Raw genomic sequence first — 15,412 nt, forward strand, 5'->3', positions numbered from 1 at the left:
TTCTATTCCTCTCCTTTTAACTTCTCCGTCTCCCTAAATAAGAGAGACAGACGATCACGCTGCAGCCGCCATCATTGACCCCGCCCCCTCCCCAAGACCGGATCTCCTGACATCACAACACTCGGTCTGACTGAGCGCTTCTAGGAGAAACAATAATTACATTATGAAAATAATAACGCGTGTTTGGAGGAGCGTCCTCCAATCCTCTCTCTCTCTCTCTCTCTCTCCCTCCCTCCCTCAGTTGCTGTGCGAGCGAGCGGAGCGCGCCGCGTGACAACCCATTCAATTAACATAATTCACGGGCCAAGTCCAACAGAACCGGTCGGGCTGATTCGGTTCTGGTTCGGTCTCAGGTTACAACTCCAGCGCTCAGCCCTGCAGTACCACATAAAGGCGGAACCACTTGGTAAATGTGGAGAACGCTCACTCTGACAGATTTGGATGCTGCGCTGGTGCTGCCGTTAAAAAAACTAAACTACATTCCACTATAATCGTTGATGGCGGGTTAGAGTTAAACGATGCAGAATCGTTTATGTCCGCATCCCGATGCATCGATTGTTTTTGTAGTATGGAGTATAATCAGACTTGTTAATGTATGGAATGAAGTCTGGATTATGTCTCATTATGTGAAATCAATTCTAGGCTCTACAAGGTGTATCCGTGTGTGTGTGAAACCAAGCTATAGGCCTGTTACCTTCTCTTATCATGTTTGTGTGTGTGTGTGTGTGTGTCCAGGCAGCCTTCTAGCCCCCTGAAGCGTGAGGTGGTAAATTAGTGATGTGCCTTCACTCTGCTGATATGGCCTAACGATTCATGTTGTGGATATAAGCTGTTTTGACCTGGAAAGGTGTTGGGAGTAGAGTGTATGTTATCTTTTATCCTCTGTGGAGTTGGTCCAGATGCTATAAGCATATACATAAGACATCTTGACTGGCAACGAGGGGATGCCCATTTGACCCTGGGCAGAAGAAGAGGAAGATCATGTGACCAGACGTGGAGCCCCAGAAGCAGGGGTGTTGCCATGGAGATGCAACCCCTGAAGAATGCAGAGGGGAGAAGGACAGAGTGAATAAAATGGGCCATTCCCATCTGTACCGGGTCGGCCCGGGCCGGGTAGCTCCGGTCGGCCCCGGCCTGGCCCGGTTGATTCCACACATCCTTGCTTAGGTATGCAAGGAATGCAGTCAGAGACATTTTCAGCTTCTAGGTAATCAGCATGATGATGAATGATGATGAATTGAGCATGCCTTAAGCCAATGTGGGCTGATTCTACCCACCAATCAGAGGCTTGCTCTAATGGAAGGTGTGAATTTGCTGTCAGCAGTGGGTGTGTTGGCCCTGGTCGGCCTGAAGCAGACCCCCTCGAGAAGAGGGCTGAAAAACAGTCTTGTTGCACCCTGAAAAAGGCAGGCCACCAAGATATGTAAGCAAGCTCTGCTATCTGGGCCGGGCCGGGCCGGGCCGACCAGGTACAGATGGGAATGGCCCAAAAGAGAGTTGCTGAGTCTGTGGGAAGGGATTGCCTTTGATGGGAAGAGTGTGTGAGGTAGAGAGATGAAAAGAAGGAAGCTTTTGCTTTGAGCTTTTTGTCTGTGATAATCTGACCTAGTGTCATTTTTGGAGAGCTTATTCAGCTCAACTTTGCTATAACTCGGTTTATTGGCTAAGAGTTGTTTCACTTTTTAACCCGCTGTGTCGGGGGGTTTTGTTTGGATTATTATTCTTTTTTCATCTGTGTGAAATAAAACCTAGTTCCTCGGATTCGAGGAACGAAAAAAGGATTTACGAGTGGGGTCTCCTCCTGTCGGTAACCGAGCAAAGGAGAGATGCTGGCTGTAAATGCCATCCCTAGGTGTTATTGATATAAGTGTTTCCTCCATGGTAGGCTACAGGTAAAGTCAGGTGTCTCCTCAGCATAAAAGGAACAGCTGGCAAGGGTCTTCACCTGAAGTGTACATAAGCTTCATGGACTGGGGGTGTGTGTAGGTGTGTTTGAGCCTCCTTATTTCTACATAATGGTAACTTGGCCAGAATTAGAAGCCCTGGGTATTTTGGTGATTGCTAATCAACGCTCTACATATTTAAGGGTGTTTGTTGGTAATTCATACCATGCCCACTATACCGATTGCAAGTCAAACCCTGAGATTTTGAAACATCTAAACTAAGAGTTGAGTTAGCCGGTAAATTGGCTTGCACAATTTTCCTCAGCTCTATTAAGAAGCACAGGGGCACCTAATCACTGACAGGCTTCTCTGTTATTAATTATACAATTTGCAGACACAAAAACGGACAAAAACACAGAAAATGCAGACTAAAAATATCGTTTGCCTCGTCACTTTGGAGCCCCTATGCGTCGCTTACACTGCATACCCACTTTTTGCAACACTGTTTGAGAGAAACCACAATAACAGAAGATCCAGCTGCCTCTTCAGCACCCACCAGGTCCTGCAGAGTTCTGGACAGTGATCCACTCCAGACACACAAAGTAACCGCTCCCTTTGCTTTCCTCCGAGTCTTTCTGGATGCGAAGCAACAAAACCTCCATGATGTGGACACCAGCTTGGACGTGAGAGATGCTGTGGAGGAGGATGAAAGGGTCGCCGATGTCCTCACTGAACAAAGGCTGTGAAAGGACCAAAAAACCAATCATGATCATGATCAGCAGATCTGATAAGGTTCTCCAATGAAGACCTCCACTCCTCCTGCCTCAGTGCAACCTCTGAACTTTCTATCTGCCTCTAATCCACTGAGCTTTGCTTGTGTCAGTGTGTTCTAGAGCAGCTGCCATCACCATCGGTGTGTGAATGAGTCACTATAGTGTAAAGGTTGGTTTATGCTTGACGCGTCCGCGAGGTCCGCACGGCTCCGCGCGGCGAAATTGCATCATTTTAACAACCATGCCCCTCCACCGCGTCTCCGCACGGCCCAAAATTTCCGCACCGCGCACCTAGGAAATTTTCTAACCACGCAGAAAAACATGGCGGACCGGCAAGAACTAGTATGGCAGAGGTTCGTAAAGACAGACATTTGTATGATTCAGCTCTCTGAAATCACCGTGATCAACATGTTGTTAATAATTCTTGGAGAGAAATAGCTCGCACTGTCGGAAAAGACGAGGACGCTGTTAAAAATGCTGAAATGCCGTGTTGTAATCAGTGATTTCTACTTCTACTATGGTGTAGTGTTGGATGCATGGAGAGAGATGGCGCTTGCGCACGGTCACGCTGCGAGCTGCTCGTCCTCTTTACGCACTGATGCCTTGCATTTTATCGGTTTTTATTGGCGTTTGATTGGCTTTTATGCACTTTTCTTGTCGCTGATCCCTTTTTTGAATGGTGTGGATCCTCTGCTGACATATGATCGAGCTGCGCTGCTGAGGCTTCGTCCTTCCGTTGATGTAGCCGGCAGCGCGCGCTGGGAACCGGGCTGTGCGAGCTATGAACCTCACGGACGATGCTGCTGGTTGAACTGCCCGCGTGCTCTCTCCACCCAAGCCGTGATGTGTCGGCCCTCTGTCCGCCCCAGCTCGAGAAGGAAGCATCGGAGAAGACGAGGAAAGAGAGGTAGCCGGCGCGTGAGACGTCGGCCTGGATCCCTGAACAAGCGGCTGGCCCGATCCGGCCCAGCTTCTGACCCGATGTTTCCGAGATGTCTCCTGGATTACTCGGCGCCCTGCCCAGGGAACTCGGCCGGCTCTGATGGTGTATCGGCACCGCGCCACGGCCGATCGGCTCGAAGATCTCGCCAGACTGGGGTTTGCTGGGAGAATCTGCGCTCGGTTACGGGCACAGAGTTAGAGGGGACTGGGTCCGTGCGCGATCTCTGTGCTGCAGCCCCAGTTTGGTTTGGTCAATGCCAGGTCTGTGCTGAACAAAACTTTTATTCTTCGTGACTTTTTTATTCAGCATGACCTGGGTTTTCTCTGCATCTGTGAGTCCTGGATCCCGTTTGGCGACACAAGTTCCCTACTCGAGCTCATAACACCTGGCTGCTTGTGTTTTAATATCCCCAGGTCACGGGGTAGAGGTGGAGGGCTGGTTGTTGTTTTTAAATCCAGCTTTCCTTGTAAACAGCTTACAGCCACCATGTCATTTTCTTCCCTTGAACTGTGCTTATTTGAGCTGTGCATCTCCCCCCGCCTGCTCGTCGTGCTGATTTATCGGCCTCCAAAGACTGACTCTAACTTCCTTAATGATTTCTGTGATCTTGTGGCAGACTGCATCCTAAAATATGATTATGTCCTATTTTTTGGTGATTTTAACATCCATATCTGCTGTCCTGACAATGTGTTTGCTAAAGGTTTTTTTAATTTGCTAGATTCATTCAATCTAACTCAATGGGTATCATCCCCAACTCATGCCAGGGGTCACACCCTGGACCTGGTTATCTCTTATGGTCTCCCTGTCATGAACCTGGTGACTTTGCCTCCTGTGTTCTCTGACCACTCTCCAATACTCTGTGATGTTGCGCTGCCATGTCCTGTCCCTGTGTGTGAAGCTCCAGCTACTAGGTTCAGAGCCCTGGATGCAGAAACTATTTCAAAGTTTGTGGACTGTATGTCTGTAAGGTTAGAGACCTTTAACCCTGATTCATCTAACGTTGATCACTATTCACAACACTTTGATGTACTTTGTAATCAGGTCCTGGACGTGGTTGCACCTCTCAAGCTTTGCAAGTCTCGGCCTAGGAGGGAGCCTTGGCTCTCTGATGTCACACGGGCTTGCAGGCGGGCGTGTAGATCCTCTGAGAGAAAGTGGAAAAAGGATGGCCTACAGGTCTCGCGTGAGTTGTTCAGAGCATCTCTGGTTGCTTATCAGGATGCTGTGAGGGCTGCCAGAACGGCCTATTTTGCAGACATCATTGAGACAAACTCCAATAATCCTAAGATTCTCTACAGAACACTAAACTCTGTTCTGGTGTATCAGGAGCCTAGCTCCATGTCTCCTACAGCTGCTGGAAACTCTGAAGCTTTTCACAGATTCTTTGTTGATAAAGTGTCGGGCATTAGAGCAGCTATTTCTGGTAACTCTGTTGACCCTGTTCCAGTTCCTCCATCACCACCCACCCTGAGCTCCCTCAATACAGTTTCATACTCTGAGCTGAGTAAGCTAGTTGCGAGGCAGAAGCCATCTGGCTCTCCACTTGACGTTCTGCCGCCTCGTCTCTGGAAGGCTGCCTTTCCGTGTCTTGGCCCTTCACTTGGTCAGATTATCAATGGGAGCCTCAGCACAGGTGTGGTCCCAGCTGCTTTGAAAGCAGCAGTTATTCGGCCGACCCTGAAGAAACCTGGTGCTGATGTCTCTGTGATAGAAAATTACAGGCCTATCTCTACCCTGCCCTTTACATCTAAACTGCTTGAGAAAGTCGTTTATCAGCAGCTGGTCTCACATTTAGCTGACTCTGATCTGTTTGAGGTTTTCCAATCAGGGTTCAGGTCTGGCCATAGCACAGAGTCAGCTCTACTGAGGGTCCTAAATGACATCTATCTATCACTAGATCAGGGAACATCTGGGGTGCTTCTGTTATTAGACCTGACAGCAGCCTTCGACACAGTTGACCACGCGATTCTACTCGATCGCTTGGAACGATGGGTTGGGATCAAAGGGTCAGCTCGGGACTGGTTTAGATCGTATCTCCAAAACAGGACATTCTGTGTTAAACTGGGTGATGTTTTTTCTTCTTGGGAGGGGCTCCGCTGTGGGGTCCCGCAGGGGTCGATCCTTGGTCCTCTTTTGTTTGCCATTTATCTGCTACCTCTGGGGTCAATCTTTCGTAAACATGGCCTATCATTCCATCTGTATGCTGACGATTGCCAGATTTACTCTCCATTGTGTCAGGAGAAAGGTCACTCTATTCAGTCCTTTGTGTCCTGTCTTAACGAGGGGAAGTCTTGGCTAATGGCCAACGTTCTACATCTGAATGAGGGAAAGACAGAGCTCATTGTTTTTCACCCCAACAGCAGGAATGTGGATCGTTATGCTGATCTTGGCCCTCTTTCTCTATACTCAAAACCAGTTGTTACCAGTTTGGGGGTGAAACTTGATGCTGGACTTAAATTTGATGCTCACATCAATTCTGTGATCCGGTCCAGTTTCTTTCACCTGAGACGCCTTGCTAAAATCAAGCCTATGCTGTCGAGAGTCCACCTGGAGCGGGTACTACATGCCTTTGTAATTTCTCGGCTTGACTACTGCAACTCTCTCTATGCAGGGTTGGGTCAGTCAACACTGCGTCGCCTACAGGTTGTGCAGAACAGCGCTGCCAGGTTCCTGACTGGGACCAGGAAACGGGACCACATCAGTCCAGTTCTGGCCTCCCTGCACTGGCTTCCGATTTCCTATCGCTCACAATTCAAAATCCTCGTCTTTGTTTATCATTTCTTCCAGGGTGGTGCTCCCCCCTATCTGGCCACACTCCTGAACAGACATTCCCCATCACGCGCTCTGCGCTCCTCTGACCAAGGCCTGCTCGCTGTCCTTCGGTCTAGGTGTCGTACCCGTGGGGACCGGGCTTTCTCAGTCCTAGCACCGTTACTCTGGAACCAGTTGCCACCCTCAGTTAGGCTGTCCCCTTCTCTGCCAGTCTTTAAGAATCACCTAAAAACACACCTCCTCCGCTTGGCGTTTCCAGAACATGTTTGATTTTGGCCCTCTATTATGTTGAATCCATTCCACAGTTTTCATTGGTACACTCAATCCATCCACTCAATCCAATTGTGTTTCACACATTTGTATTTTACCGGAATGTTTCATCTATCTTGTTATTTCCATTTTGTATTTTGTAATTTGAATTTCTTTTATTGTTGATTTATTCAGTATAATTACTTACAACTGTACCATGTTCAGCGCTTTGGGCTTCCTGACAGGGTTGCGGAAGGCGCTTTATAAATAAAGCTTTGATTGATTGACTGATTGATTGTAGAGCTCCATGCTGCCCCCTACAGTTTGGGAGAATATTGGCTCACCGCAGAGACGAGCCGCATGAACCATAAACGCTGCGAGTTGTGAAGCGCGTTCCATCCGCGAGCCGCATCACCACGCGGAAAGTGAATGCGTCAAGCATAAACCAAGCTTAAACAGCTTTGGAGTTCTCCAATGCAGAAAGGTGCAGTTTTTTTTGTCATCAACTTGATATTATGTCATCTTAATCTGTTTGGCTAACAGTGTGATTTACAGCCAGAAGCAAACCAACACCAGGGCTAAACGTCACATAAAACAGGACTGAACCATCAGGGGGTTAGGGTTACTTTTAGGCATGATAACTAGTCCTACTTTTCTGCCTGCTTGTATTTGTCTGTATTTTTGCGGACCGACAGGTTTAGTCCAACATTCATTATTTGGATGGTGAAGAATTATTGGAGCAACTCCTCTTCAGCAGTGCTTTTACCTCCCACTTGGTGTGAGCACCGTCTCCTCTCTTGCCGGTGCGGAGGAGGTACAGTCGCCCGCTGCCGTCAGAGAGAGCTGCCCAGGTGGCCGAGGTGAGGCTGAGGGAGGCGCAAAGGTGGTCCTCATGCTGCCTGGACACTACTGCAGGGACACAGTACACCTCCTTTGGTTTCCCCATAGCGGTGTCCTGCATTCACAAACACAAAACATCATTCACAGCAGTACAGACTAGGCTAGCAACGATTAACCAGTTTGACAATTTTGCTGCTTCCACATATGTCCTGATCTGACCCAGGCTGGGCGACATTGGTCTGGGTCCTGCACCGGTGGGGTTTGTACACACAATTTTCAGGAAGGCAGAAATCTCCGAGCATATGTACGGTGCAAAAGACGTGTGGAAAAGTGGTGTCTCCCTTAAATGAAACCAAAGCAGCCGTGAGCAGTGTTGTTTTTGGACACTGACTTTGATATTGCATACAGACTGCTGTCTGTCCTGGCGAGGGGCAGGTCAAGCCTCGACAGCGCTGTGAGTGTGTGTGTGTGCTCCTAACCTTAACCCTTCAGTCAGATGAGATGTTTACTCCAGAACTTATCCTGAATAATTACAAATCTACACTCCTGTCAGGGATTTAAGGCCTAGTTCCCAGTCATTGGAGGATTTGAAGTCATTGCTTCAAACTTGTTTCTTTGACCTGGCTTTTAATGTTGGTCGATCTGTGTAGCTAATAGCTATTCTTTTATTTTGTCTAGTTTTACTGAGCTTTTCTTTCTTGATCGTGTAACGTCCACAAATGGTCAGTTTTCATGTACAGTTTGACCTCTTCAGTATCTGGCCATATGGCGACACGAGTCTACATGTGTTGCCTTTAATCTGCAGGATCCTGCATTCCATCAGCTGGAGTTCAGAGCCTCTCTGCAGCTCTGAACACGGGAACATTCGGGAGGGGCTCGGAATAGACCCGCAGCTCCTCCACATCGAGAGAAACCAGTTGAGGTGGCTTGGGTATCTGGTCAGGATGCCTCCTGGATGCCTGCCTGGTGAAGTTTTCCGGGCACGTCCAACTGGGAGGAGACCTAAAGGAGACCCAGGACACGTTGGAGGGGCTATGTCTCTCAGCTGGCCAGGGAATGCCCTGGGATTCCCCAGGAAGAGCTGGCACAAGTGGCTGGAGAGAGGGAAGTCAGGACCTTGTCTGGGCCTGTCGACTTGGGCTGCTGCCCCCATGACCCGATCCCGGAAAAGCAGAAGAAAATGGATGGATTAATTCCTATTCTACATAGCTATAATCTAATTTATCCTTCTCCAGATAGTACGCTGCGCTTGACTGGTTCTGCACCTACTTTGACAACAGGTCTATTAGAGTTAGGATGGATGACTGTTCATCTCCCTCTGCTGCTCTTCCTTGGGGCGTGCCACAGGGGTCTATTCTCAGCCCCCTTTTATTTAGCATTTATATTCTTCCACTGGGACTAATCTTCAGGAAGTTCAACATTAACTTTTATCTTTCTGCGAACGACTGCCAGATTTATGTTCCTTTGAAGACTTTTACCTCCATCCAGCCGCTCCTTGATTGCCTGAGTGAGGTTAAAGACTGGCTGTCAGCAAATTTTCTGCTGCTGAATGATTTTAAGACCGAGCTTATTAATGGCTCGTCTTCCTCCGCTCCTGATTTTTCTGCTCTTCCTTTTAAAATTAGTCAAACAATTGTTAATCTTGGTATTAAAGTGGATGTGGCTCTAAAAATGGACCCTCATGTTAATCACATGGTTAAATCATGTTTTTAGCAGCTGAGATGTCTTTCCAACCTAAAACCCATTCTGAATCGGCGCCACCTCGAGACAACCATTCACGCTTTCATCACCTCAAGGTTGGATTACTCCAATGCAATTCTGTTTGGCATTTCAAAAGCCGCATTATCTCGCCTTCAGCTTATACAGAATGCGATAGCAAGATTTCTGACCAACACGGGCCGTCAGCAGCACATCACTCCAGTTTTAGCAAGACTTCACTGGCTTCCTGTGCACTATCGTAAACGTTTTAAAATTTTATTGTTTGTTTTTAAGATGTTGAATGGCTTAGCACCACCTTACATATCTGAGTTACTCACTCCTTATGTGCCAGGCAGGACTCCGTTCAGGTGACCTACACTAGAGCCCTGCACGGGCCTAAAATCTGAGCCCGTGTCCGGCCCGGGCCGAGAAGGTTTTAAGGATTCTCTGGCCCGACTCGAGCATGAGCCTGATTTTTTTTAACCTTTCATAATGTTTTAGCGTGATAGAATGCTCCACGTTCTAGTGGGAAGCGTTCTGCAGTAAAAAAAAAAAGAAAAGGAAGAAAAATCAGCATCAATGCAGCTTTTTTTCTAACAGAGCGTATTTTTCGAGCGGCAGATGAAATTTACGAACAACATATTAATTGGATGCGTTAGTAAATTTAATCTGCTCTGAAAATGCGCTCTTGTGCAATTAGAAAAAAAAGCTGCATTCTAATTTTCTAACTGCGAGCGCATTTTCAGAGCGGCAGATTAAATAAACGTTCCCAATTAATATAGCGTTTGTAAATTTAATCTGCCGCTCTGAAAATTTGCTCTGCAGTTAGAAAAAAACAGCAATGAATGCTGTTTTATTTTAACTGCAGAGCAAATTTATTCACAGAAAAACAGAACGCTGCCGTTTTCATGAGGATAAACGAATGTTTCTGACATCAGAGTGGACATAAAACGGCGTGTTAGAACAGGGGCACATGTTTCAATCAGCTGTTTGAGAATTCATTTATATCGGCGCATTTATAAACCACACACACCTTAACTGAGCTAACGGTGCGAGAGAAGCAGGCAGGTGCTGCTGCGTTCAAGTGTTTCAGTTTTTTTTTATGAATTTGATTAAAAATAAAGGCGCCCGGCCCGTGTCCGAGGTAATTACACAGTCGTTGGCCCGAAGCCCGGCCCCGACCCGCGGGCCTAGGGCTTCAGGGCAGGGCTCTAACCTACACCTACTACAGATTCCCCGTCTACGCTGCAAAACCCGTGGTGAACGAGCTTTTTCTGTCTGCACTCCGAAACTCTGGAATGATCTCCCGTAGAATATCAGACTCTCCCCCTCCATTGGGGTTTTCAAGTCTCACTTAAAGACTTAATTTTATTCCCTTGCTTTTACTGCCTAGCTATTTTATCGATGGTTTATTTACACTGTTGTTTACCGATTTTATTGACTTCTCTTGTTTGGTTCTTTGTGCTCTAGCTGTTTTATTCTTTTATATTATTCTTTTAACCTTATATGTTTTTACCCCTGTACAGCACTTTGGTCAGCTCACATGCTGTTTTTAAATGTGCTCTATCAAATAAATGGAATGGAATAAATATAGATATGAACAAGTAAAAACTATATTTAAGAACATCCATAATAACTGCACTAGTAGGATTTAATAAGGTGTCTCCATCCTTCGGAGATGCCTAGAATAAACATCATGTGTTAACCCTAACTGGTTGACAACAATTAGCCCTTTTTCTTGTTTTATACAAATTCAAAAAAGGCTAAAAGAGATTTCTAATGAAAAGTACTTAAAAACTTGTAAACTGTCATTTCAAACTGATAGCAATTTCTTTGATTTCACTAATTACATTTTCTAAACAGAATATCTGAAAAGCAGCAGTAAAAATGTCCTTTAAAACCTTTATAGACAGGGTTTGTGTGGTTGAGGTTGATACAGATGTGAAATCAACTCATGCAAATTTATTACTGTAATCGTGAAACCATGGTTATTTCTCAGACTAGAATCATATTTGAATTTGTTGTTGCATGTCAATAGTATTAATATACAGTCATGTAGTTAATAGAACAGAAAGTGGGACAGCAGCAGCTCAGGAGGTTGAGCGGGTTGTCCATCGGAAGGTTGGTTCAAAGATAATCGGAAGGTTGCAGGTTCGATCCTGGCTCCGACCAGATAATTCTGCTGTTGTGTCCTTGGGCAAGACAATTAACCCTTCTTGCCTGCTGGTGATGGTTGGAGTTGCTGGTGGTGCCAGTGCTCGGCAGCCTGACCTCTGTCAGTGGGCCCCAGGACAGCTGTAGCTACTTTGTGGCTCATGCCCACCAGTGTGTGAATGTGCGTGTGAATGGGTGAATGACTGATTGTGTTGTGAAGCGCCTTGGGGGGTTGTAGAACCCTAAGAAGGCGCTATACAAATACAGGCCATTTACCATTTATAGAAAAAAAGTTTTAAAATCGCAGACCCAAATCGATATCTGATCAAATTATGATAATTCATTCTAAATCTTGAGAATCGAAATCAAACTGGTCCTTGAAATTTGAATGGTCACCCAGCACTAACATGAAGATCAACACCTACAACATTTTTACAAATCTTACCAGAGTCACAGAGAGACTGAGAACTCGTCCTTTGCAGTCCACGAACAGGATGCTGTCTTCATACCAGTAGTCCAAGTGCAGGTAGTTGAACATGCCAAATGCACGCATGTGCTCCAGGGTGTACTGATCATCCTTCAGTTTCAGCTCTTCCACAGCTGAAACGTGGTAAAAAGAAGGTCAGAAGTTCCATAACAATAATAAATAAACAAACAAATAAATAACCAGGCGAACATCAGAACCATTGCCCAGCAACACTCCAGGGGTTCTCATGTATCAACCATACCAATGAACAGTCCTGTGCGTGTATGGCACCTAGGGAACTAATGTACACAGTGTGTGGTGTTCATCATTTATGTGGAAATATTCCTAAACATAAGAAAACTTCAGACCATGTGTAAGAACAGCATCTAGTGGTAGAACAGGGGAACCACAGCACTGAAGGTCTCAGTCATCCACTAATTATTTTACCCATTAAATAAATATTTTGGGTGGAAAAACAGCTGAGTCACATGACTGGTGCTAAATAATGGGAATCTGACTTTGTAGAATGGATGTCATGTTTTTGTAATCACAATTTGTACTCTTCCCATTTTTATTATGTTTTTAATCTTTTTAATGAATAAATATGATTTTAATTTAATTATATTATGTTTGCATCCTTGTGGAACGCCTCGTGAATCTGCTTGGGAGGCGTTAGATAAAAGATCGTTTCTATATTATTATTAAGGATTTGTCAGAGCCCCTCTCTGGAGGAAACGCGTTTCCGTGAGCGCGCCGACAGCAGATCCGCTGCACAGTGGTTAGAGCTGTTGCCTTGCAGCAAGGAGGTCCTGGGTTCGCTTCCCAGCCAGGGATATTTCTGCATGGAGTTTGCATGTTCTCCCTGTGCATGTGTGGGTTCCCTCTGGTCCAGGGTGTCTGGTCCATCACATGCACGAATAAATCATCCATCATTATTTTTTGGACTGACGATTGGCGGTGGGAAAAATGATACAAATCGCCCAACCCTAGTTTTGACCGTTTGTACGAATATTCTCAATTGCGTTCAAAGGAAGGAATTAAGGAATTTTTCTATGAATATTTGATACATGAGGCCCCAGGATAGTCTGAGCTGGATCAGGACTGGTATTGTGACATAAAGTGATGGTCTGCTCAAAAATGATTGCACGCTGGTTGCGGCATCATGTTTCAGTTATCGCCCAGTAATCCATCACTGGTGCCCCTTTCACTACTCATCATTGTGATCTGTACTCACTCGTTAACTGGCCATCACTCCATTCCTGCAGGATGTTACATCGGTATCAGTTCATATACAAAACCATCATCGGTAGAACCCTGTCTCATTACTCATCACTTCTAACAACCAGCACAATTTATGCTCCAGTAACTTCACCTCTATGGTTATTCCCAAAGCCCAACTCAACTTTCAACTCAGCCTTTATTCATAGAGCACCTTACAGACTTAAAACATGCGGCCAATGCGCTTCAGTTCACAGACAAAATAAAATCTAATAAAAAGAGAAAAACAAACACAGACAGTATAAAAACGGTAACATAATTTAAATTAAAAACTAACAGAGAGCGGAGAAAGCCAAATCATTAAAGTAGGTCTTCAGCCTTGTTTTAAAAACAGCCACAGAAGTAGAAGCCCTTATAGAGAGAGGAAGCTTGTTCCAAAGCTTTGAGCCAGCCACTGACAAGGCTCTATCCCCTCTCATCTTCAGACGTGACTGAGGGACCAAAAGCAGCAGAAGATTCTCAGAATGAAGTTTTCAAGTTGGGGCACGTGGCCGTAATAAGGCTGCCAGTTAAGACGGTGCCAATTAATGCAGAGACCTGAAGACCAGTAAAAGAAGTTTAAAACCAATTCTAAAAACAATGTGCAACCAATGTAATGCAGCCAAAATCAGGATAAAATGGTCAAAATTCTGCTTGCCCTGTAAAAACTAGGCAGCTGCATTTTGCACAAGCTGTATCCTGGTTATAGTACCCTGGTTTGCAACAAATAGGACCGAATTAAAATAGTCCAGGTGCAGTGATAAAAGCAATGACTACCAACTCAAGATCACGTCTTGACAGGAGAGGTTTCACCTGAGACAATCATTGCAGATGATGAATGAAGGAGACCACACGTAACTATCCAAACACAGGGTACTAGCCATCTTCACTCCAAGGTCTACTGCCGATGCCCGTAACTGAGAGCCAAAAACACCACAATCAATTGCTGAGAAATTAATTCAACCACTTGGCTCAAACAGTACTGCCTCTTTTTTACTGCCATTAAGACAAAGACATCCATGTCTTGACTTCAGCTAAACACTCCAAGAGGTTGGCGATGGGGTATCTGCCAGACTTACCTAGAGGCACAAATAGCTGGCAGTTATCAACATAGAAGTGAAAGCTAACACCAAATTTACACAGAATGTCACCTAGGGGGAGAACGTAAATCAAAAACAGCAAAGGACCCAGTATGGAGCCTTGCACAACCTCCAAGGAAGGTGGGCAAAGACAGAAAAGCCTCCCACCCTCACACATATCATCCTGTTAGCCAGATATGATTTAAACCACTCCAAAACCAGACCTGAGATCCCAACGTAATGTTGCAGCAGCACTCCATGATCCACTGTATCAAATGCAGCAGTGAGATCAGGCAGAACGAGCAGCAAAAACTTGCCATCGTCAGCTACTAAAAAAATATGATCAGCATTTTAGCAGTGCCATCTTAGTACTGTGAAGTACTTTAAAACCAGGCAGAAAAGTTTCCAGAATAGTATTTCCATTCAAAACTTCTAATAACTGGGCAGGAACACATTTCTCAAGCAATTAAGTTAAAATGGAAGCTTGGAAATAGGTCTATAATTTAGAAGAAGAAGAAAATATCATTCTGTAGCGCCTCTCAAGATAAAAATCACGAGGCGCTTCACAAAAACAAAAAATGTAAAAAAGCATTTATAAAATGTTTAAAAAACATATTTAAAATGAGCAAAAATAGACAACTGTGATTGAAAAATGTAAAGAAAGAGAGAGACTGAACAGGAAAGAGGGAAACCAGTGGATCCTGAGGAAGGTGGAATAGGTGGGGAGAGCAGAATAAAGAGAGAGAGGTGAAGAAGGTCATACAAAAGCCAGCTTGAACAAGTGAGTCTTCAGCTGCTTTTTAAAGGAGACCACTGAGTCCACTGATCTCAGACTCAGGGAGAGAGGTCCAGAGTCTGGGGGCCACAGCAGCAGATGATCTGTCACCTTTGACCTTTAGCCTGGTGCTGCACAACCAGTAGGCTTTGATCACTGGACCTCAGGGACCTGCTGGGGGTGTAGGGACTAAGAAGATCACCAATGTAAGATGGTGCTTGTCCATGTAAGGCCCTATAGACCAGAACCAGGATCTTGAAATGAACCCTGAAATTGACTGGCAGCCATTGAAGCTGGAGGAGAAGCGGGGTGATGTGGGTGTGTTTGGAGGACTTGGTCAGAAGCCGAGCACAGGCGTTCTGAACCACCTGTAGACGGAATGTACATAGTTAACCGGTTAATTGCTGATAATGTTGTGACCAGGTAAACTAGTTTTTCCCACTTAACTGCTTAAAGTCCTTCTGCTGCTCTGGGTGCAATATATTTTGTGCCACCAGATGGCGAAAGTGCGCCGTTATCAAAT

General features: G+C 45.6%; 1 protein-coding gene across 1 annotated transcript in view; it reads right to left on the reverse strand.

Annotated features, from left to right (window-relative positions):
- nudcd1 (NudC domain containing 1) overlaps nt 1-15,412 on the reverse strand; it is a 79,048-nt gene that overhangs the window by 49,242 nt on the left and 14,394 nt on the right. Inside the window, exons 2-4 of the mRNA XM_054736429.2 lie at nt 11,758-11,912; nt 7,387-7,575; nt 2,440-2,623 (exon numbers count right to left, since the gene is read on the reverse strand). Coding sequence (XP_054592404.1) covers nt 2,440-2,623; nt 7,387-7,575; nt 11,758-11,912 — 528 coding nt within the window. The remainder of the gene's footprint in view (nt 1-2,439; nt 2,624-7,386; nt 7,576-11,757; nt 11,913-15,412) is intronic.

The sequence above is a fragment of the Nothobranchius furzeri genome, chromosome 19 (assembly GCF_043380555.1).
Source record: "Nothobranchius furzeri strain GRZ-AD chromosome 19, NfurGRZ-RIMD1, whole genome shotgun sequence".
NCBI lineage: Eukaryota > Metazoa > Chordata > Actinopteri > Cyprinodontiformes > Nothobranchiidae > Nothobranchius > Nothobranchius furzeri.